This window comes from Gopherus evgoodei, chromosome 7 (assembly GCF_007399415.2).
Source record: "Gopherus evgoodei ecotype Sinaloan lineage chromosome 7, rGopEvg1_v1.p, whole genome shotgun sequence".
NCBI classification, from domain to species: Eukaryota; Metazoa; Chordata; order Testudines; family Testudinidae; genus Gopherus; species Gopherus evgoodei.
The window spans coordinates 100891074-100914271 of NC_044328.1; the positions used below are offsets into that span (position 1 = coordinate 100891074).

The 23198-nt window shown below is 57.0% G+C and overlaps 2 protein-coding genes across 6 annotated transcripts in view; one reads left to right on the plus strand and one right to left on the minus strand.

Moving 5' to 3' along the window:
* The window catches only part of PC (pyruvate carboxylase), a 239134-nt gene that overhangs the window by 204737 nt on the left and 11199 nt on the right, over positions 1-23198 (plus strand). The window lies entirely within an intron of this gene.
* On the minus strand, positions 11009-21868 carry LRFN4 (leucine rich repeat and fibronectin type III domain containing 4). 2 transcript variants are annotated; one of them, XM_030568631.1, is made up of 3 exons: positions 20746-21868; positions 15200-16598; positions 11009-12867 (listed from the first exon to the last, which is right to left on the minus strand). In XM_030568631.1, the coding sequence occupies exons 2-3, from the start codon at positions 16576-16578 to the stop codon at positions 12165-12167; spliced, it is 2082 nt and encodes a 693-aa protein (XP_030424491.1). In that variant the 5' UTR covers positions 16579-16598; positions 20746-21868; the 3' UTR covers positions 11009-12164. The 2 variants fall into 2 exon arrangements, with proteins under 2 accessions (XP_030424491.1, XP_030424492.1); XM_030568632.1 differs by lacking the exon at positions 20746-21868 and having other exon boundaries at positions 15200-16617.

Genomic DNA, 23198 nt, shown 5'->3' on the forward strand with positions numbered 1-23198 from the left:
TAGTCACTATATCTCTGAGCCATCCGGTCCCCTGACCTGGATCCAGATAAGAGGGAAAACCCTCTAGAGGGGAGAAGCCTTGTGCCTCATTCCCTGCCTTCTGAGCCAGCCAGTTCCCCTGCCCTGGGGTTGGAACGGAGCCAATGACCCCTAGCGGGGGAAGGCCCCATATCCCATTTCCTGTCCCCACTTAACATCACAGCTGTGTGACCCTCTGTCTCTTTTTCTGCCTGTCTCCCCCTCTCCTTCAAAGCCAAGGAGTGCTCTGAAGCCATAAGGGGATCTCAGCTATTGAATCTGACAGCTACTGTCAGGCTGCCTACAATCTGCAGTCACTTCTCATGTAGATATACAACCCAGGGCATTGATGGCCTGCAGGGGGGATCCCAGTGCCTGACGCCCCATGATCAGCCATGAATTACAGCCACGGGTTGCTAGCGCATCTTGTTTCCAGCCCATAATTCACCTGAGGCACCTGCCAGCAGCATCAGTGGCAGGGGGATTCCAGTCATGTGTCAGATCTAGCTGGGATTGCCCTGATGTATCGTTTGTATTGCAGACGTGACATGGACCAGGGCCTCTGTGCGCCAGGCGCTGTACAAACACAGAACAGAAAGATGGCCTCTACCCTAATGAGCTTCCAATCTAAGACAAAGACAAGAGGCGCCTGGTGGATACAGACAGATGGGGGAGCCCAAGGAAACAATGGCCCAGCACTGGGCAGCAGGGCAGGCAGCGATCTCTGCACACCAGCAGCCTAACCGCTAATTGTTTGTAGGCTTCACGGCAAAGGAGAGTTTGAAGGAGGCCAGGGAGGCCGTTTGCAGCTCCTCCCAAGTGTGCAGAGCAGCCTGGGCAAAAGCACAAAGGGGCTTGATTGTAAATCAAGTGGACGATGGAGACCGGCACCTCGGGCTGATCGGAGGTGGGAGCTGACATCTCAGGAGTAAATGAGAGCTGATGGGTTGGGTGGGGATTGGCCCCTTGAAAGGGAAGATGAGTGGGTTATGTTTGGGGTGGTGGAAAAGGGGGAGCAGTGGAGGGATGTGGACAGGTTCAAAGCGATGGGCTAGGAGGATGATCTTTGCAGCCACCTGCTGAATGGACGAGAGCAAGGCAAGTTGGGAACAGCAGGGGTGTTGCAGTAACCGAGATACAAGATAAGGAAAGTTTGCCATGTTCCCGTCAGGCCCATCCTCCACCCCATTCCAGCTCCCTTCTGGGCTCTTTTCCCTGGCACAGGCATGCATGCAAACACACACACACACACACGCTTGTTTCAGTCACCTGAGAACACCCCAAGGCCCAGTGTAACTTGGAAAACATTGGAGCTAGGAGCAAATGGGGGTGGAGATCCCAGCAGCATGGAGCTCTAGTAAATGCCCAAGTCATCGGGTATTAAGATCACGTCACTCTGAGTCCCTTCATGTCTCATCTTCCAGTTTAAGGGTCTGCTTGACTCACAATCCCCAAACTACTGGCAGGATTGAATCTGCTTATCCTGGAACATTAGGCACACAGCATGCCCCTTGGATGATTATTCCAGTGGCACCTAAAGGCCCCAGCTAAGACGGGGCTTCTGTTCTGCCAGGTACTGCACAGTGAGAAATGGTCCCTGCTTCAAAGAGCTCACAGTCTAAATAGACAACGGGTGGGAAAAGAAACTGAGGCACTGATAGGGGAAGTGACTTGCCCAAGGTCGATGGCAGAGCTGGGAATAGAACCCCTGTGTCCTGACTTCCAGTCTAATGCTTTATCTACTAGATCGCATCCTTCTCTCAAACGTAGCCTTTCTGGCTCAGTAATTCTAGGTCATATTATTCTAAGAGCAGCCAGGGCTGATCCTGGTGGATTATGTGGTACTTCCTTCCTCCTCTTTATTCTGCAGTTAGTTATCACTAAGGTGTTTCTTTTCTTCCAGGGAGCAAACGGGACAGAGAGATATTCCCCAGGCCAGGGGAGTGAGGGGGCTTTAGAAAGTGGGCAGTTTGACCTCAGATATTATCAGCCACATCATCCAGGGCTGGGTGTTAATAATTCTGCCTGATTGGTCCTGGGCTGGGTAGCAGAGGAGGAAGGCAAATTGGTTGGGCACCTTGGAGTGAATGGCTAGTGAAGTTCTAACCCAGATCCACACAGCTGGGAATTAGTCTTGCAGGGAGGATTTGCCAAGGCAGCAGGGTGTGAACAGATCAGTAGGAGATGCTCTCCTGGCACAGTCAGTGCTCTCCCCACTGCCCTAGTGTGGCACCAGGGGGCGCTGTGCTTCAGGGAGCAGGGTGGGGGCTCAGTAGGGGGCGCTCTCCCCTTGCAGGGAGTGCTGATCCTGATGCCCCAGGGTGAAGCTAGGGGGTGCTGGGCTGCATTTCAGGTAAGATATAAATTGAAGTTTTGCCCAGTTGTGGTTATTAATGATCCTTTAGGATTTTTCAAAGTGTTTGGGCTGTAAACCCAGTGTCCAAGCCGGATTCCCACTCTGCCTCCCTAAATCCCCAATGCATTTTCAACTGGACAAAGGACTCTTCTTCACTTCCTAGGCTAAATTATTGTGTCACAATAAAACAGCCTTTCACCCCACCCCAGAGGCAGCTGCATCTCAGACCAGGCAAGGGATCCTTGTAGAACAGCCTCCATGCCCCACCCCATCAGCTCTGGGCTAAGGATTCTTGGGTAAACAGTTTCTGTGCCCAGCCCTAATTCTATCCCCAGCTCTGGCAGGGAAGTGTGGTCTAGTGGCTAGAGGGGCTGAAGTCAGGGCTTCTGGGTTCTAGCTATGATTCTGGGAGGGGTGTGGGGTCTGATCTTCTGAGCCGGAAGCTGGGTTATATCTGTGCTGAGAGTGGTGTCTAGGGGTTAGAGCAAGAAGGGCTGAAAATCAGGATTGCTAGGCTCTGTTCTTGATTTTGGGAGGGGGAGGTGGGGGCAGTAAGAGCAAGCAGGTAGAGGTCTGTGAGCAAGGACTCCTGGGTTCTGTCCCCAGCTCTGGGGAGGAAGTGGGGTCTAGCCATTAGAGCAGGAGGCTGAGCATCAGGCCTCCTGGGGTCTGTCCCCAGCTGTGGGAGGGAAGTGGGATCTGACAATTGGTGTACACGTTGTCCCAGCTGTCTAAGCACTGTAGGCAGCTTTTCTCCCCTTTCAATATCTATCTCTTATCCCTGAAGAGCCACCTTATAGACCCAAACTGGCAGTGAATGAAATCCAACCCTCCTTGACCCCCAACAGCAGCCTCTTCCCTGGGGGCAGTGCAGGAGGGGCTGAACTGTCCAGCAGCAGTGTTAATTAAAACCCAGCCTTTCCCAAAGACCACCTCATTAAACCATGCCACGGGGAGGAGGGCTTAGCCAGGGTACTTCATTAGAGTGGGCTAATTGGACCTGGAGGGACAGCTAGCCGAGGCACTGCAGAGCTGAGGGTGAAGAAGGGGGTAGGGCTGGCACTCCCGGCCCCAAAGGATTCTGGGATCAGCTCCTAGGTATGGCCGATTTGGGGTTCCCAGCCCCGCCACTGGAGGGGTGAACTGTGGCTCCATGCTGCTCTTGGAGTTGAAAGAGCTGATATAAGCAAAAGTCACTGAGTGACATGGGGGAATGGCTGGGGGTTAGTCTCAGGGCTGGAATATCCCAGAGGTTGAGCTGGCTGGATGATCAGAATCCTCAAATCCTACTCTAACCACTAGACACCACTCCCCTCTTAGAGCTGGGGATAGAACCCAGGAGTCCTGGCTTCCAGCCTCCCTGCTGTAATCACTAGCCACCACTCTCATCCCAGAGTCACAGAACAGTCCTCGAGCTGGAGAGGCAGTGTGGGCAGAGCAGAGGGAGCTGAGATTCAGGACTCCTGGGTTCTGTCCCAGGTCAGAGAGAGGAGTGGGGCTAGGGGTTAGAGATGGTGAGTTGTGGGGCTCTGGGAGTCAAGACTCGTTGTGTTATATTCCCAGATCTGGCCTGTTGGGTGATCTTGGTCAAGTCCCACCCCAGCTGTGTGCCTCAGTTTCCCCTCTGTGTTAGAGCTCTGAGAGGCACCGAGCAGACTACTGCCCATGGTGCTGACAGACTGGAGAGGCAGCAGTACTCCTGAGATGGCAATGCCCTGGCTAGATCTCGCCAGGCTCTGCTTGGCAGGGCAAAAAAGGGAGAGTGCCCCTTGCAGGGCACCATGCTGCAGGCCCTCCCACTGGGGCTGCAGAGTGAGGGGAGGGGGATAGCTGAGCCCACAGTATCCGTGGGCTGACTGGGGTCCCATCCCCTCACACCCTGCAAAGCTCAGCCGTGTCTCTCACCCATCCTGTCCTGGTGCCAGTGGAGTCAGACAGCAGGAGCCTGTCATGGGGCAGAGCCTGGGGAATCATAACTACATCTCACACGTCACCAACCACCTGGGGGAAACTGAGGCACAGATGAGCACCCAGGAATCCAGGATCCCAGCTCCCCCTGTTCCAACCACTAGACCCCTCTCCTGAGTACCCCCTCCCCGAGGAGGCTAGCTGTGTATTTTGAGGACAGAAGCTCAGGTAAGGATCTGTGTAGTGTCTTGACAGATAAGGCTATTTTTAAACATATGGGGGGAGCCAGGGGCTGCAGGGCAGGACTGAGGGACACTGGCAGAGCTGTGGAGTGGGCCAAGGGAGCCCAGGCTGGGATAGCAGGGGCTGCAGGCTGAGCTTGAGGGGCATTGGCAAATCGGGGAGGGAGGATAGGGTTTGAGTGGCAGGGGGGTGCGGGTTGGGATTGAAGGACCTGTAGTTTGTTCAGCCCTGGCACAGTTCTCCCCATGTGACCTCAGCACAATTCACTCCAGATGCTGCCACACGCAGCCGCAATTCCTCTGAGTTTATCCACGGCCCACGGGGCTCCAGGACCTTGTTCCCTGCTGCTGAGTTGTGCTAGCGATGCGTGAGCCAAAGCCAATGTGTTCACGTAGCAGAAAACTGCTCCAGTGGAGCTGAGCTAGCTGGGGGCTGGGGGGCGGGAGGGACTGAGGGGCACCAGCAGAGCTGCGGGGGGGATCCCAGGGCTGGGATAATAGGGGACTGCAGGTCAAGACTGAGGGGCATCGGTCGGACTGAACAGGGAGCCCAGACGGATTGCAGGAGGCTGTGGGTTGGGATTGAGGGGCACTGGCAGAGCTCGGGGCTGGGAGCCCAGGGCTGGGACAGCATGTCAAGCCCATATTACAGACTTATGTGGGTTAAAATGCAATTGCCCAGGGGCCCTCCCCGGTCTGTGTATGGTAATCGCTTACAATGCTCCCCTCGCTGTTGCCCCGAAAAGCTGCCATGGGCTAATCAAAGGGTGGGAGGGGAACAGAGACCCAAAGAATGGACGTGACTTGCCCAGGGTCACCCAGCAGGTCTGACCACTGAACCCACCCCTGCTTGCCAGGAATAGAACCCAGGACTTTAACACCCCCATCCTCCCCCCTTACCATTAGGCCTCTGTTCCCCTTCTCCTCCCATAGCTAGGAACAGAACCCAGGAGTCCTGACTCTAACCCCTCTCCCCACTGCTCTAACCAATAGATCCCACTTCCTCACTCCCTGAGCTAGGAATAGAATCCAGGATTCCCCATCCAACACCATTTCCAGCATTCCCTCTTGCTGGGCACCACAGCTGGGCACGGCACATGCCCCTTCTCCTTCAGTCCCACAAGTGGGGGCATCTTGACATCCTCAGTGTGCAGAGCTCTGTTCACCTCTGCACCACCCCTCCCTGAGCCTGCCTGCCGTGCACTTCCAGCAACCCCGAATGGATTTTGAGGTGACTGGCATGCTGTGCCAACCAGGGCTTGTCCCCACACCGCAGTGGCAATGCATTATTGATCCATTCTGCAGCCTGTTAGTGGGTCTCAAGGGGACATCAATCCCTTCCACGCAGCCGTCAGTTGAGAGAGATCCATTGGCATCTGGCTTATCCCTTCAGGGCTGGGAAGGGAGGGGAGCAGGGTGTCAGGGCTGATTTGTAAGGACACTGAGTGTCCAGCAACTCCAGATTCTGCTAGAACCTGTTATCTGCCCCAAGCTGTTCAGTGTCTTTATCAGTGATCTGGGGGTCAGCGTCAAACTACTACTGATCAGATTGGCGGGTGGCACACGGCCACGGGGGACAGAGCAGTTCTCCAGGGCTCTCTGGGCTGCTGGGCCATTCGAAACACCATGTGCTTTAATGCCGCCAAAGGCAACAAGATCAGACTTCGAAGGGACACAAGCCGTGCCTATAGACCAGGGACTGTATCCCGGAGAGCAGCGTCTCCGGACAGGGCTCAGGGGTCATAGAGGACGAGCTACTGACCATGAGCTCCCCGTGCAACCCTTGGCTGAGTAGACAGAGGAGTAGGGAATAGGAGCAGGGAGGGAATTTTACCTCTGAATATGGCATGGAGGAGACCTGTCCTAGGATGGTGCGGCCACTTCTGCAGGCCAGGTGTTAGAAAGGGTGTTGAACAATAGGAGAGGGGGCAGAAAAGAGCCACAAAAATTATCCAAGGGCTGGAAAAAAAAGCCCACCAGTGAGACTGAGGCCGTGTCTATGCTGCCGAGCCGATACTGGCAGAGCCCCCAGAGCAGACACAGCGTCCGTCAACAGAAGGAACCCCGCATCCCTGAAGCGCTTTTCCATGGCCCTGGCTGCGTCTGCCCTGGGAGATTTGTCACCACCACTATGGGTCAGGGGCGTGGTTTTTTCTCACCCGGCCAACATGGCTAGACTGGTCTTGCCTGGAGTTGGCCTACACTTAAATCTGTTTAACTTCTTGTAATGAAGCTCAGGAGGTGACTTGATTATGGCATCTATACACTTAACACTTTAATCTAGTGGACAGAGACAGAACATGAACCAATGGCTAGAGGATAAAGCCAGAGACTTTCCACTGAGGAATGTGTTTCACAGTGTGGGTAAAGATCCAGTGGAACAAAATCCCCAGGGAAGAGGTGGATTCTCTGTCTTGATGGCTTCAAACCCCAGGTGGGAGATGCTTTAGTCAAACCCATGTTATGGGGCTCCATGCAGGGATAACTGGGTGACAGTCTCTGGCCTGGGCCATGCAGGACTTCAGCTTAGATGGTCTGAGGGGCCCTTCCGGACTTAAAGTCTGTGAATCTCTGAAGGGGACGGACTGGATGCAAACTGCAAGGAGGGGACTATGTAGCAGGGTGCACAGTGGGAATGGAGAAAGGGATGACATGAACAATGGGGAAATTGAGTTTGGGGAGCATCTCCATCTTGAGACCCGTCCCTGTGGGAAACCAGCTTGCGGGCTGTCTGATGAAAGGGCAGGGTTTTGAAACACCTTGAGATCTCCACACAAGGTCTGATACCCCTGCAAATTGCCATGCAGGACAGGGGGCTGGAGTGGAGTCTGTGGTACAAATGTGGGGCCGTTCGCTCATAGAGTTTCCAATTTATAGCCTCTCACCAATGATGTGATTTTCAAGTTTGCTGACTTATTTTGCACAGAGCTCGGGTGTTAAATAGAAGCCGGTAGCTACATTAACCCAGCTCCTTGGACAGACCTAGAAAGCATCTAGCTTTCTAAAGCAGGAAGTAGCCCCAAAACAGACACATGATTACAATGGCAAATGGACTGTGGTTTTTGATTGCTGGCTGAGTGGTTTCAGCCACCAGTTTTCCATCTCTGGAAGGATCCATGTTGCTAACCAGCATCCTCTAGTCCCTTTTAATTCATTTTATTTATTTATATACTGAAGTCTTAGGCCAGGCATAACACTAATAACTAGGGGACTGTCTCCCACTAGAAGCTAAGAAGCCCAGAATGTAAACAGAACCTGAATGGGTTTTTAATAATGTCACGTGTTTGGTAAGACAATCTTGCGATTTCTCTCAGCCTGATGATTTTTGGAGCATCTGGGACTGGCAAATTGATAATGGCAGCACTGCCTTGTAGTTAGTCTACCAGACTGAGACTCAGGAGACCTGAGTTCTATTCCTGACTGAACTACTGGCCTGCTGGGTGGCACTGAGCAAGTCACATTCCCTCTCTGTGCCTCGGTTTCCTCACCTGTTCAATGGGAATAATGATTCTGAGCTCATTTGTAAAGCGCTTGGTGATCTAGGGATGAAAAGAGCTAGGGATGGTTATTACACTAGCAGCTGAAAGCCCAGGCCATCACCCAGGTGTGGTAGCTGGGCCAAGTAATTCACCAGCTGTGCAATCTCCCTGCTTCAATCAGTGAAATTGTTGCATGCAAATTAGCTGTAGAGCTAGGGTGGTGATTGGTTGAGTTACCTCTGATCTCACAGTGGTCTAGAACTCTGAGTATAGCGTGGATACATGCCTTACTGTGGCTGTTACACCACACGGGTGTCATTTCTCACATCAGAATGGCTGAGAACTTAAAAACTGGATGGTAGCAGGCTGCAAAGCCCCGTGATCATTGAACCTGGTGATATTCTGAACCAGAAGAAAAGCTCTCAGCCATGCTTGTAGCTGCTTCCATCCCTTCACACTGACTCCACAGACAGTCTAGGCCTCCGAGTGACAATCATGGAATCTTATTGTACAGGAGCACACTTTGTCTAGCCTGGAGTTTGTAGCTCTGTCTTCCCTTGTCTAGACAAAACCACAATCATTGGTGTCTGGGACAAAGACTAGACTCCCGTGCACATTCTCCCTCACTGGAGTCTCTGTATCAAGTGCGGACATCTCAAAGCCGCGCTGTAGCTTGACCAGCAGATCTGGGCTGGAGGCAGGACTAGCTGTGGGAGATCCTGGGTTATACAGACCAGAAGGGGGCAGAGGGCACTTCCGGCCTTGAAACCTGCGAGTACTGCAGGGGACACCCACCGGCTCTTTGGGAATCTGCCCATCAGCTTCAGGCTGGGATGTGCAGACCCTTAATGCATCAAACCCGCTGATCTGGGTACCTGCATTCCTGAGCCTTCTTTGACAGCCCAGTCAGAGTGTCTCCCCTAGCCTGGGGCTTTGCAATCTAATCCCCACCCATCTGCCAGGCTCCTTCCGCTACCTGGCTGAGCTCACTTGGGCCAATGCCACAGAATTGGATTTCATTAAGGACCCTACCCCAGCTGGGGAAAGTCAGCACCACACCCATGAGTCATCCCCAAACACAGCCCTCCATGTCCATACCCCACCCATCCATCCCCCTCCATCCATCTCCCTCCTCCTCCTTCCTTTCAACACCCCTCCAGCCAGCCATCCTCCTTCACCTCCCTACTCCCCACCCCTCGATCCATCCATCCCCCTTCACCTCGTTACCCCCACCCCTCAATCCATCCATCCCCCCCACCTCCCTACCCCTCACACCCCTCAATCCATCCATCCCCTTCCCTCCTTTCAATGACCCTCCAGCCATCCATCCACCTCCACCTCCCTACCCCCCACCCATCGATCCATCCATCTCCCTCCACCTCCCTGCCCTCCGTCCATCCATCTCCCTCCCCTCCCTTCTTTCAACACCCCTCCAGCCAGCCATCCACCTCCACCTCCTTACCCCCCCACCCCTCGATCCATCCATCCCTTCCCACATCCCCTACCCCTCACATCCCTCAATCCATCCATCCCCCTCCACGCCCTCCATCCATCCATCTCCCTCTCCCTCCCTCCTTTCAACATCCCTCCAGCCAGCCATCCCCCTCCACGCCCTCCATCCATCCATCTCCCTCTCCCTCCCTCCTTTCAACACCCCTCCAGCCAGCCATCCCCCTCCACCTCCCTACCTCCACCCCTCAATCCATCCTTCCCCTTCCACCTCCCTACCCCTCACACCCCTCAATCCACCCCTTTATCGATCCATCCCCTTACCTCCCTACACCCCTCTATCTATCCATGCCCATATCTCCCCTACCCCAATTTCTTTACTCCTTCCCTGGCCAGCTGTCTCATCCCCAGCTCCCCTTCCATTCTGCTTCCTGCTCCCAATTTCTTCCTCAGTCAGACTCAGCCCCCTGGTGAGCCCATTTAACCTTGCTCCCTGCCCCTCCCCTGTTGTCATCAGTGCCTGACTTTTATCTTCCCTTATGCTCCAAAGAGCACCTGGAAGGTGGGAGAGCCAACGCAGTGGCCTGGCATATGGGATAGGAGTGCACTGAGTGTGGAGGGTTTCTGAGTTCAGGTGACTGCTATGGGGTCTGAAGGTGTCCCATGCCGGGCACCGCTCCTATGCTGGGCAATGGCACTATTGTTCCAGGCCGAGACTCAAGGCCTGAGCTCCTGGAGTCAGGTGATTGTGGTAGGATCATTGCTCCCAGGTATTGTGGTTGAGGAGAAGAGGTGACCCAGGTGTGACCAGTGCCTGCCTGAGTCTGCTGAGAGCCTGAGCCAACTGCTCCGAGAGGGGAACTGCCCCGAGTGTAACCACCACAAAGACACCAGCCTGAGTCTGCTGAGAGCCTGAGCTGATCGCTCTGAGGGGAGGAGCACTGTCCCGAGTGCACATGCACCTTTGGGATCTCCCAAGGAAGGGGGGAGAGGGGAGTTCATGATCTCTCTAGGGAGGAGGGTGCATCTCTTCAGCAGCAAGGCGCTCTCACCTTGCTATCCCCAACTACGCTGCGCCCAGTAAATCTTTCACTTTCAAGGCTACAGGCTCTTTAATGTGGCTGTTGTTGCCGTGGTAATTCTTGTTGTGTAGAAGTGTCAAGGTCCGGAGCTGTAGCTCTCCGTCCAGCTTCCCCACAGCCCCTTCCCCCATCCCAGATCCCACAATCTCATGCCCTTGCCAGGCACCCAGCTTGGGTTGGCGACCCACAACATCACACCACACACACGCACACACAGGGCTGGCTCCAGGGGTTTTGCTGCCCCAGGCAGAAAAAAAAAAAAGCCGCAATCACGATCTGTGGCAATTCAGTGGCAGTGAGGGACCCTACACCGAATTGCTGCCGAATACCTGGACGTGCCGCCCCTCTCCGGAGTGGCCACCCCAAGCACCTGTTTGTTAAGCTGGTGCCTGGAGCCGGCCCTGCGCACACACTCAGGGCAGCTCTCCCTTCTCAGGCCATGGGTTCGGGCTCCCGGGACATCGCCATGTCAGTTACACTTCATTCCTGGCAAAGTTGCTGCAGCGGATCCCCCACCTGGGGCAGAGATGCACCAGCCTCTGGAGTGGGGCAGAGGGGCTGTTTATCCAGGGATCCCTCGCCCAGTGCTCACAAACCTGTCTCAGCTGCTCTCCGTCCATTGCCAGATCTCGAACCCTCAGTGACTCAGGTTTATTTATTTATTTAGGCAAAAGATTTTAAAACCAAAACCAAAACATAAAATACTTGGTACCGATTCCCTGTCCAGTCTGGCGCTGATTTCCCATCCAGCCCCCCAGCCCAGTACCAATTCCCCATCCAGGTGCACCCTCTGCAATCCAGTTTTTATTCTCCTTCAGGCCCCCTCTTCAATCCAGAGCCCAACCCCTCTTTGATCCAGGGCCCATCCCCCATCCGGGCCCCTCTCTGATCCAGCGCCCATCCCCCATTCGGGCCCCTCTCCAATCCAGAGCCTACTCCTTTTTCAGGCACCCCCTCTCAAATCTGGGGCCCATTCCCTGTAAAGGACCCCCCTTCTCCTTTTTAGTACCAGTCTCCCATCCAAGCCCACCCTCTCTGACCTGGTACTGATTGCCTGTCCAGGCCCCCCTTCTCTGATCCAGTACCGATTTCCCCCCAACTCCCCTTTTCCAATCTGAGTGTCTCACACCATGTGCATCAAGGTGGGGGTGCCAGCAGGAAGAGCCAGGGGATTCCAGACATTCCCAGCCTCAGATGTCAAGTCAAACCAGGTCCGATGGCAAAACCCAAACCCACCCCCAGCCATGTGGGGTTCTGTGTCTGGCCAACTGGGCACTCTCCCTGGGGAAATCCAGTGTCAGAGGGAGTGCTGCTGTGCTGGCCCTGGCCTGGTGGTGTCAGACCTGGGGTCACTGCGTCAGCTCAGGGGTCACCGCATTGGCTCAAGTGTCACCAGGTTCGATCAAGGTTTGCCACGTTGGCTGGAGTGTCACCAGCTCAGAGAGGAGGCTACCGAGGTGGGTTGCGCATTGCCATGTCTGGTCAGCTGTCACCACATCCAATGGAGTGTCACCATGTCAGCTCTGAGGCCCTCCTCACCCGGCTCAGCCATCTCCTCCCCAGCGTTCAGCCGTCTCCTCCCCAGCGTTCAGCCAGCTGCTCCAGTGCGGTGCACTCCCACCCGCCTGGGTCATACCACGCTCTCCTCCAGCTCCTCTGCGCTGGCAAAAGCCCCGCCCCGCTTGTGTTCCCCCTCAGCCGCGCAGCTGGCCAGCATCCCGTGCACTGACTGGCTGCGCTTGGTCCACATAATGCTCAGCCGCTTGGCATAACCATAGCAGGCGCTGGTGGAGATCTCCCCCATGTCCAACGAGCAGCTCCGCTTGGCCTTGGAGGTCCCCAGGTCTGGCGGGTCCCCCTGGCACGCCACCACCCCCTCTGCCGTCCTGCGCTCTGGTGCCTCCTGCCGAGCGGGCTTGTCCCTCACCCTCCGGCGCTGTGCCTTCAGCCCCCGCCCCCGCTGCGGCAGCATCCCGTTGGGCACCCCTGGCTGCCCGCCGTTGGTCTGTGAGTACATGTTGGAGACTTTGGGCATGCCAGAGTGGGCGCTGCCACAGATCTTATACTTCACCATCATGACCACAGTGAAAACCAGCAGGGTCACCACAATAATGCCTCCCACAATGACCGTCAGAGTGCCCCCCAGGAAGTGAGCGTGGAGCGAGTGGCAGTCTGGGTATGCCTCCTGCGTGGAGAACTGGGCACAGCCCAGCAGGCGCGTGGCAGCCAGAGAGGTGGCTGCATCGTCGAAGATGGCCAGGACGCACAGATTGTAGTCCACGCCTGGGACCAGGTGCTTCAGCACGAAGTGGTGGCTGCTGGCTGGGATGATCCTGAAAGAGAGAGATTTTAGGGAGCAGAAAGGACCACTCTGAGCAGCCCCGCTGATCCCCCCAGGCTGCGGAATCTCCCAGCCATGCCAGCATCCAGCTCCAGATCTGCAGCTCATAAGACCCAGGACTGGAAGGAGCCTCCTGGTCTCTGAGTCCAGTCTCTGCTATGGCAGCCAACCCAACCCCTGCATAGAATCCCAGTCAGAAACATATCCAGCCCCATCTTCAAACAAGGGGGGTGTCCATCCGTTCCCCTCTCCCCCCAGCTCCTCCTGGGACACTGCTCTAGACCCTCTCTTCTCTGTTGGGCACAAATCTTCTCAGCTCCAGTCTCAGTTGATTCCCGGCCAGTTTGTCCCCATTTGTTCTTGTGCCATCGTTCTCCTTTAGCTTCAGTACCTCTTCTCCCTCCCTGAGGTTAGCCCCCTGGTGTATTTTCAGAGAGCAGATCCCCTCTCAGCCTTTGCCCGGCCAGGCTAAACAAACCCAGCTCTTTCCGTCTCCTCTCCTAAGATCAGTTCTCCTCTCCCCTGATCAGCCTGGGAGCCCTTCTCCGCACCGGGCCGGTTTGATTCATCTTTCTAGACGCAGGTGGCCAGAACTGCACGTGGTGTTCCCACTGAGCTCTTCCAGTGCTTTGGCCAATGGCATTAATGCTTGAAATCACTCGCCTAAGCCAGCCTAGGATCTCCTTGGTGTTCACCATGGCTCACAGTCAGCCTGTGATCAACCAACACATTCAGGTCTTTCTCCTGCTCTGTTGTTTCTGGCCAAGCGAGGGTGTCAGGGGCCCTCACCACGCAGCTTCAACAACAGGCCTCAAGTGACTTGTGATTTGGGGGGGTGCACACTGAGACCCCCAAAGGGTTTCCAAACATTGCTCAGAACCTACCACCGACACTCAGGACCCTTTAAGGTGTTTCAAGGTGGGCCCCCCAGAATCATTCATAAGAACACCTAGTTCTTATCCAGCATTTTCCATCCCTTGAGCTCAAACACTTCGCAAAGGACTGAGGCACTGGGGGTGGTTGTTGGCCAGAGTCAGGCAGTGGCCAAGCCAAGAATACAATACAGGAGTTCTGAGTCCCAAGTCCGATGATGGAACCAACAGGCCACACTGCCTCTGGAGTGAGGCCCCAGCTCACTTTTGAAGAGGGGACTTCAATTCCTAAGGCATGTAGATGCTTTGGAAAAGCTTCCGGTACTGGGGAATCCACCCATCCCTGAGTCAGCTGTTCCAGTCATTAATCTCCCTCTTTGGTACAAATGTGGCCTCATTTCTAGCCTCAGTTTGTCAAGCTTCAGCTCCCAGCCTTTGGTGGCTGGTTGAACAGCCCTCTGCCCTCCGAAGCCTCCTCCCCCCATAGAGGCTTCCAGACCTGGAGTGAGTCACCTCTACATACAAAATAGGGGAAGGGCTGACTGTCCAAATAGGCAATGAGTGAGAGGGGGAAACTGAGGTACAGAGATGGGTGCTGTGGTAGAATCCAGGAGTCCTGGCACCCAGTCCCCTGCCCTAACCACTAGTCCACACTTCCCTCCCCCAGCAGTTCTGAACTCAGGTTCCTTACATCTGGACCCACCCCCGGCATTGCTGCCCTTTTTCTGCCCCCACCCCCATATGTCTAGCCCCTACTCACATCTCTAGCCTGAACTTTAATAGTCTCAGCCTAAACCACTGGGATGGCGTGGCCTTCTCCACCCCCGACCCCCATCGTCTGGCTCCCAATGGACTTGCCATTGCCACTCCAACAAGCTCCTGGTGCTGATTTAGCCTCTTCTGGGTTGGGGAATGGGGGCTGTTTATACAGAGATCCCTCGCCCAGCACTGAGATGCAGCCCCCTCTGGGTTGGGGCACAGAGCTATTCGTACAAAAGTCCCTGGCAGCTGCCTCTGGGCTTGGACACAGCACTCAGAACCCGGGCAGGATTAGCAACTGTGTGCGACATGAGCAGAGAGACTAATTCCCAGCTAAGCCCTCCGAACAACCCCAGGGCTGCTCTAACCATAAGCTTCCCTTAGGCCTGCCCAAAACACAGTGTGGCCCAGCGATGCCCCCTACACTGCAGAATACCCATAATGCCATGTACTGTGGCCCCTCCTCATGTTAGAGAAAATCCGTGATGCCATGTATTCCAGGCACACCCTCTTCCTTGGAGAATGCCCATAATGCAATGCACTGCAGCCACACACCCCTACTCAAGACTCTCAGTGGTCCGGTGATGTGGCTGGAGCATGACCCAGCATGTTTTCTCTTCCCGGAGCCTCCTGTGCCATGGCATCCATTCCCACCCACTCCCCCAATCTCATCTGTGCTGCGACGCCCCCTACCTGTAGATCAGGGTGTCATCCACGGTGCAGTTGTACTGGATCTGGTACATCCAGGCAGTGTGGGCCGACTTGTCTACAGCCCAGCGCACCAAGGCCGAGTCAGCTGTCACATCAGATACCTCCACGCTCCTCTCGTCCACCCCCAAGTCGGTGGTGTTGGCCGCTGTCTTTGTGGCAATGTCAGAGGAGCCCGGGTCGTGGCGTGGCACCGGGCCGCTGCTCCCATTGCCCCGATGGGGCAAAGGGATAATCTTGAGGTCCACCAGGGCTGTGGACTCACCTGCTGCATTGATGGCGATGCAGGTGTAGGAGCCGTCGTCCCGGACTGTGGTTACCAGCACCTCTAAGGTGCCGTTGCGGAAGGAAATGGTCCGGGAGGAATTGGAGATGATCTTGTCATCAGGTGACACCCAGTGGATCACTGGCTCGGGGTCCCCGATGGCCCGGCACTTCAGGGTAGCCCGCTGGCCCTCCAGCACCCACAACTTGTGCGTGTGGCGGGTGATGAGGGGTGGCTCGCAGGTGAACTCCTCCTCAGGCACTGACCAGAAGTAGCGGCCGGCCACATGGGGCGGTGAGGCACATGTCTCCATGTCGTCCTCCCGGGCCAGCCGCCGCAGCCACAGCAGCTCACAGTTGCAATGTAGGGGGTTGCCCCCAAAGCTCAGCACAATGGTGGCAGTGTAGGGGGTGGGACTGATGACGCCCATCTGGGAGCGGGCGAAGAGCGGGTCCGGGGGCAGGGTGTACAACCGGTTGGAGGTCATGTCCAAGCGGGACAGCTTGTAGAGCTCTGAGAACGTGCCTTCCATGATGGAGTCAATGAGGTTGTGGTCCAGGTTGAGGGTGTGCAGGTAGAGCATGCCTCGGATGCCCTCCCAGGGGACGTGGCGCAGGTTGTTGTAGGACAGGTCCAGGTCCTCCAGTGTCAGCAGGAAGTCATCAAAGGCGGCAGCCGAGATGCTCACCAGCTGGTTGTTGTTGAGGATGAGATGCTGCAGGTTAAGCATCCCACGCAGGGCCTCCTCGCCGATCTCCATCAGCCGGTTGCTGTCCAGGTGCAGGGAACGCAGGCTCTCCAGGTCGCCAAAGGCGAAGGGACGGATGCTGTCGATGGTGTTGCGGGAGAGGGTCAAGTCCACCAGGCCACTCATGTTGAGGAAGTCCTGGGGCTCCAGCATGCGGATGTAGTTGTCGGCCAGGCGCAGCTCCACTGTGCGCCGGTCAATGTTGTCTGGGATGAAGAGCAGGCCCTTGTTGGCACACAGGGTGCTCAGTGACTCAGAGAGGTTCTGGCACACACAGTGGAAGGGGCAGGAGGCAGCCCAGGACATCAGGGTCCCTGCCATCAGAAGCAGCACCAGCGGCAGGCAAGCCATGGTTGGTGAGTGGGCAGTGCCTGGGAGGAGAGAGGGGATCAGAGAATGGAGTGAGCCCAGAGCAGGGACATGGGGAAAGGGTGGTCTAGGGGTATAGGCAGCTTGGGGCATAGGGCTACACCCCTCATACCATAGCCCCACCCTGTATGTGAGCCCCACCTCCATGCCATAGCCACACCCCTGCACTGTAGCCCCAACTCCATACCACAGCCATCCCCCGGCATCAGGTCTCCACACCAGAGTGGTACCCCTGGCATCAGATACCTGCCTGCCACACCGTGGCCACACCCCTCCTCTATAGCCCCACCCCCACACCATAGCCACACCCCTTCACCAGGGCTGTACCCCCTGCACCAAAATCCTGCTCCAGAAACTGTCTATAGCCCAACCCCCACATACCATGGCCCCCTCCTGCACTGCAGCCCCACTCCTTATGGCCCCAATCCTGCACTGTAGCTCCTCTCACAAACAGTCGCCCACCCTTGCAGTGTGGACTGGCCCCATTTATAGTGACAGCTGCACAGAGAGGATGGGTTGCCAGCAGGCCCCCTAGTAACTGGGGTATGGCTGCTCAAGTTGGGCAGAACTGATAGGACCCCCAGAGCAGTGGGGATGGGAGGGAACACCCCACTGAGATGCCCAGGTCTGCTCCCCTGTCTTGGAGCCATCGACTCGCCATCTGCAGACTCAGGCAGGTATGGCTGGGTCAGCTACACCTGGGTTTTGTTTTCCTATTTTTCTCCCCAACCACAAGGATGAGAAATGGAAGCTTCAGTTCTAGTACAGTCCTGTGACTCCAGGAGCTGGGGCCCTAGGAAGTGCCTAGGAACTAATCCAGGGCCTGTGGTCTCTGTTGTGGCCTATAGAGCCCTGTGGTTCTGTTCTCTGCACTCGGAGGGGGGTGAGCTCTGGCGGCTTAGAGCAGGAGGAGCTGGGAGTCATCAGCACTGAGTTCTGTCCCAGACCTGGGAGTGGAGGGGGTCTCCCCCACTGCTGGGAACCCTTCCGCACCTGTAGCCTGCACTTCCTATGCCAGCCGTCTCCCCCATGGCTTGGATCCCTCCCAGATTCCCCCCTCCATCCTGTGCTCCCCACGTCATCTCCTTCCCTCACTGACAGGGTCCCTCCTCAGTCCCCCAGCCCTGTGTTCTCTATGCCACTCACCTTTCCCCCCCAGAATCCTGCCACCCCCACCACCACCCAGTGCCGCAAACAGGGAAACAGCCAGGTCGATAGTTCAGCCACTGAATTTTTAAAGAGCTACCTGGTTCCTACATCCGTCCCAGAGCCCAGCATCCTCCCCACTGGACACGCGGCTGCATTAGCTTACCCCCCCCTGCCCCCCTTCAGGCAATTGGGGGGGTGAAGAGAGATGAGGGCTGAAGGGGATGAACTGGTTTTCTGGACAGCAGATATGGCTGCTATTCCTGAAGGGAGCCAGAAATCCTGGCTCCCAGCATTCTGCCCATCCCCTCTAGCCACTAGACAGACACTACTCCCCTCCCAGATCTGGGGATAGAAGCCAGGAGTCCTAACAGGCCATGGCCCAAAGAACTTACATTCTACGTACAGTGGTTAGATCGAGGGGAGTCAGCTTTGGGAGGGGCAGTGGGGCGTAGGGGGGTAACGCGGAGGTGATTGGGAGCTCACCAGCACTCCATTTCCTGCGCAACACCCTTTTCTGTCTGAAGGGTAGTTCCAAGGGAAGTTATTGATTTAATAAACTCCAGCATTCAGGTTGCCCTGATAATGCCAGTGACATTGGCACATGATTGGCAGGGGTGGTGGAGGGGGTGGGGTCAGGCAGGATCGTCTTTCTCCAGGGCCCTGGTGCGTGGATGGAGTTGCTCCAGGCTGCTTGGCTAACTATGGCTGGGAGGGTCTAGGATGCAGCAGTTTGCAGGGAGAACAATCTCAGAGCTGCCTCAGAGGGACATGAAGAGCTCTGTGTAGCTTGAAAGCTTCTCTCTCCCCAACAGAAGCTGATCCAATAAAAGACGTTACTTCACCCACCTTGTCTTTTTAAAGGGATCGTGTCAGGGTTTCAGATAACCACTGGGTAAAACAGAAATAGCCATTTCCCCTCCCCTCACCCTTTCTCTGAGCACCCCTCCCATCCCTCCACTTTCTGCCAATTCCACACGCCCCCGTGCCCCTGCATATGCTCCCAGAAACAGATCCTGCAAATAATCAAAGTGGAGTTCCTACTACAGATGCTGGGAAAGGAGGGGGTTGGGGGTCAGGACTCCTGAGCTCCCTCCCCAGCTCTGGGAGGGAGTGTGGTGTAGCTCTAAGAACAGGAGACTGGGAGTCAGGACTCCTGGGTCCCTCCATTTCACTCAGCTCCAACAATGAGACACTAGTCAGTTTCTCTTTGCATTTCTAGTCAGTTTCGCTCTTGCCTATGGCCCTGGCTGGATCATGGAGGCTGCAAAGGGAAGGGCCGGATAAACATATTCATAATCCTGTTTCCAGTGCATTTGAAGAAAGGCAGGGAAGAGACTTCTGGCAGTGTTTGTATTGTGTTTAAGGGGAAATCTGTGGCAAAAGAGACCTGAAAGCTTGTCTAAGGGGCACCCCCATGAAGAGAATTATTGGTGTCAAAGCAGCCACACAGGTGTCACTCCAGAATTTGCTGGGCCGGCAGATCTCTGAATAATTCCCAAAGCAGGAGTGAGAATTACTCTTCCCATTTTGCTAAGGGGAAACTGAGGCACAGAGCGACAAAGGGACTTGCCCAAGGTCAGTGGTAGAGCCAGGAATAGAACCCAGGAGTCCCAAATCCTAACTTGATTTTGTTCCAAGTGCTATTCCCAGCTCTGGGAGGGGGAGTAGGTTCTAGTGGTTAGAGCAGGGAGGGCTGGGAGCCAGGACTCCTTGATTCTATTTGCCCCAGATCCCTCATGGCCCTTCCAAAGGGAGGCACAGTTGTCTCCTTCTTTGCTCTCCTGATGGTATATAAGCTCAGGCACAGCCAGCAGAAGCACAAGGGGTGGGGAGCTGTACCTGCACCCAGGACAGAAGGCTCAGAGACCAACTGGAGACCTGGCTGGGTGAATATACCCAGGGAGCAGGCTTTCAGATGGAGTTTAGTGGGTCTGAGTTTGGCAACCAGGACTCCTGGGTTCTATCCCTGACTCTGGGAATGAGGGAAGGCAAGAAACACTTGCTCTGTCTGGGCCTATTTATTTCTGTGGGTGTGGAGGAGCTGGGGTTTTGGTGTGTGCTCATGGCTCTGCACGTGTTGCCAGGTGCACCCTTCTGAGTGTCTGCACACTTATTTGGGTGCACTTGTGCATGTTTGTAGGTGTGGGCACAATTGTGTGTGTGTGAAAGCCATTGGGGGAGAGTGGTGTGTCTGTCCATGTCTCCACCTCAGGCACCCCTCCTGGTGGTGAGTGGGTGAGGGGAGCTGTGCCCAGCTCTGCTGTGGTTGGGGTGTCGTTCTCTGGAAGGATGGGGTCACTGCAACCAGCTGTCCCCATTCCTGGCGGCCTCTGACTGGGACAGGAGGATGGCAGGTCACTGCTTCCTTCCCCCCTCCCCCATACCCAGCCCACCCACAGCCCCTGTCCTTAGCCAGGAAGGGGCCAGCAGCCCAGAGATTGGGAGTGAATCTCTGCTATTCCACCCCTCTGGTGCCCTTCAACCAGAGCTTTAACAGTTAATGAGACACATTCAGCCCCCCAGCTCCTGCCTTGCTCCCCCATCACCCCAGCTCCCACCCCCTCCAGCCCCCCACCCCCGCCTTGCTCCCCCATCGCCGCCTCCAGCCCCCCAGCTCCTGCCTAGCTCCCCCACCACCCCAGTCCAGCCCCCCAGCTCCTGCCTATCTCCCGCACAGCCCCAGTCCAGCCCCCTATCCCCTGCCTAGCTTCCCTCCTGCTCCCTCGCAGCCCCTCTGCAGACCCCCAGGTTCCCCTCCAGCTCGGATGCAGCCCCTCCAGGTTCTTCCAGTCCAGCCCGCAGCCACTCAGCCCTCCAGGCCTTTCAGCTCCCCTCTGGCCCCCATGTCCCTGATCCACCCCTCTCTCAGCCCCATTTCAGGCCCCCACATGCCCTCCCCAAACTCTGATCCAGACCCCCCTCTGCCCCCATCTCCGATCCAGATCCCCCTCCCCAGACGCCTCCCCCCCGCGCCCCATACGCAGCGGCCGATGCTTTTACCTTGCGCTCTGTCTCTGGGGGGGGGGGGGCAGGTCTCCCTTCTCCGGGCCCCCCACCCGCGCCCTGGCAAATTCCCCCACGCCGCCTCCGCGCGTCCTTGCGGGCTGCTCACGCCCGGGGACCGGGGTCACCGTGGCCGAAGGGGCCTCCCATCCCAGCCGTCCCCCTGCCCCGGGGGGCCAGCAGGCCCCTCTTTCCTCCGGCGGCTCCTCTCCGCTGCGGCGCGGCTCAACTTGTGCCTGGCTGGCGGTGGCATGAACGGGGATACGCGTGTGCGGCTAGATCCGAGCGCCCTCCACGGCTAGCAGCCCCCTGCAGCACCTGCACAGACACCCCCCGCATCGCCGGACGCCTGGGTTCTCTCCGTCGGCGGCGTGGGGGGTGCAATCGATATTGTCCAACCGTTATATATCCGAGGAGGGGCGGGCATGTACACTCTGGGGGCACCTCTGCCCCCGCCACGGACGCCTGGGTTCTATCCACCTGGGGTGCAATCCGTGTTGTTCAGTCCAGTTACAGCTCCAGGCAGGGGGTTACATATATTCCCTAGGGCACCCCCCTCCGCTCCCCGGACGCCTGGGTTCTGTCCCCTGTCAAAGGGGGAGGGGTGCAATCCGTTTTCAATCCAGTATCCGGGCGAGGACTAGATCCATTCTGGGGGACTTGCCGGACGCCTGGGTTCTATCCGCCGGAGGTTGGGTGCAGTCGGTGCTGTCTAATCAAGTTATACATCCGGGAAGGGGGATGGTCACCCGCAGAACTGAGCCTCCGGACGCCTGGGTTCTATGCACGGGGGGTCATCGTGTATAAGGTCCGCTGACATCTCCAGGCAGTGGGTACGCAGCCTCCCGGATGCCTGGGTCCCATCCGCTGTAACATTCAGGGGTGCGATCCCTTTACAGCTCGGGCCCAGGCAGGGGACAGCACCCCCGTCTCTGTCTCCCGGACTCCTGGGTTCTATTCCAAACCCGCCACACGCCCGGGTTCTATCCCCTGGCCCATCCCCTCTCCACATCCGCGTTCCCTGCCCGCCTTGGATCCGATTCTGGGGCGCACGGCTCCGCTGGGAGTGGAGGGGTATCGGCTGCCCCCCCACCCCTCCGCTTCCTGGCGCCGAGCCCCCTGCGGGAGGTGGGAACCACGCGCGCCCCCCTGTCCCTGCCCGGGCGCCGGAGCTGTGCCGCGGGGTGGGGGATGGGAGAGCTGCGCGGAGCCCGCGGCCGCAGAGATCCTGCCTCCCCTCCCCACGCGGCGCCGGCTCTGCCCCTTCCCGGCTGGGGGGGGGGGAAGTGTCGTGCATGGTCCCGCTGCACCGTGCGGCGGGGGGGGGCAAGGCTGGGGGGATGGTGCCTGGTTCTTTTCCAGCAGGATGGCGGGGGGGGGGGATCAGCAGGTGGGGAAAGGGGACTGGGAGCTGGTGGGAGAGGGCAGGTGGGGGTGAGCTGGCTCATGCATGAGCCACATACACCAGGATGGGGGAGGTGGCAGCTGGGCGGGGGGATAAGAGGGAGGAGGCAGGGAGGGGGGTTGACAGCTGGAGCTAAAGGGGAGGGGAGGCTGGTGCAAGGTTCCCTTTCACTGGGGAGGGGGCAGGAGGTGCTGCACGGTCACTGTATACCAGGAGGGGGTCAGAGAGGAGGGGGGGTGCAAGGCTGGCAGCTGGAGCTGGGGGAGGAGGGGGATGGGGAAGTGGAGGCTGGTGCAGGTCCCCATATATCAGGATGGGGGGAGTTCAGCTCAACTTTGCGGGGGTGCATGGTCCTTTTTCACCAGGTGGGGGGATTAGGGGGCCGGTGCCTGGTCTCAGCTGCAGGTAGGGAGTGGAGTCTAATAGAGCAGGAACAAAGGGAATCAGAATCACACTTCCAATCACAAAAACAGAACCCAGGAGTCCTGGCTCCCAGCCCCTTCTAGTCTAACTACTAGACTCCCCTCCTCTCTCAGAGCTGGCAATGGAAGTCTGATTCCTAGCCGTGTTGTGCTCTAACCACTAGACATTACTGCCCCCCCTTCCAATGCCCTGTAATGCCCAGCTGTTTGCAGCCACCTCAATCCCCAGCATAGGGAGCTGGGATTTCCCTCGAGGTCTGTAGCTTCCTGACTCCTGTCACAATTCAAATTTCTAAGGCTGGAGTTTATGTGCTGCAGAGCCCAGGGGACCAGAGTGCCCAGCAGTTCTGTGCTATGGATAAACTTCACAACTGCCCACTGCAGACCTTGGGGCTGGGATGGCAAGGGGTTAGGGGTCAGCACTGAGGAGCATTGGCAGAACCTGGGTGGGGGGGACAAGCCGAGGGCAGGGCATTGGCAGAGCCATGGGGGGGGACAAGCCCAGGGCAGGGCATTGGCAGAGCCATGGGGGGGGGACAAGCCCAGGGCAGGGCATTGGCAGAGCCATGAGGGGGAACAAGCCCAGGGCAGGGCATTGGCAGAGCCATGGGGGGGGGGACAAG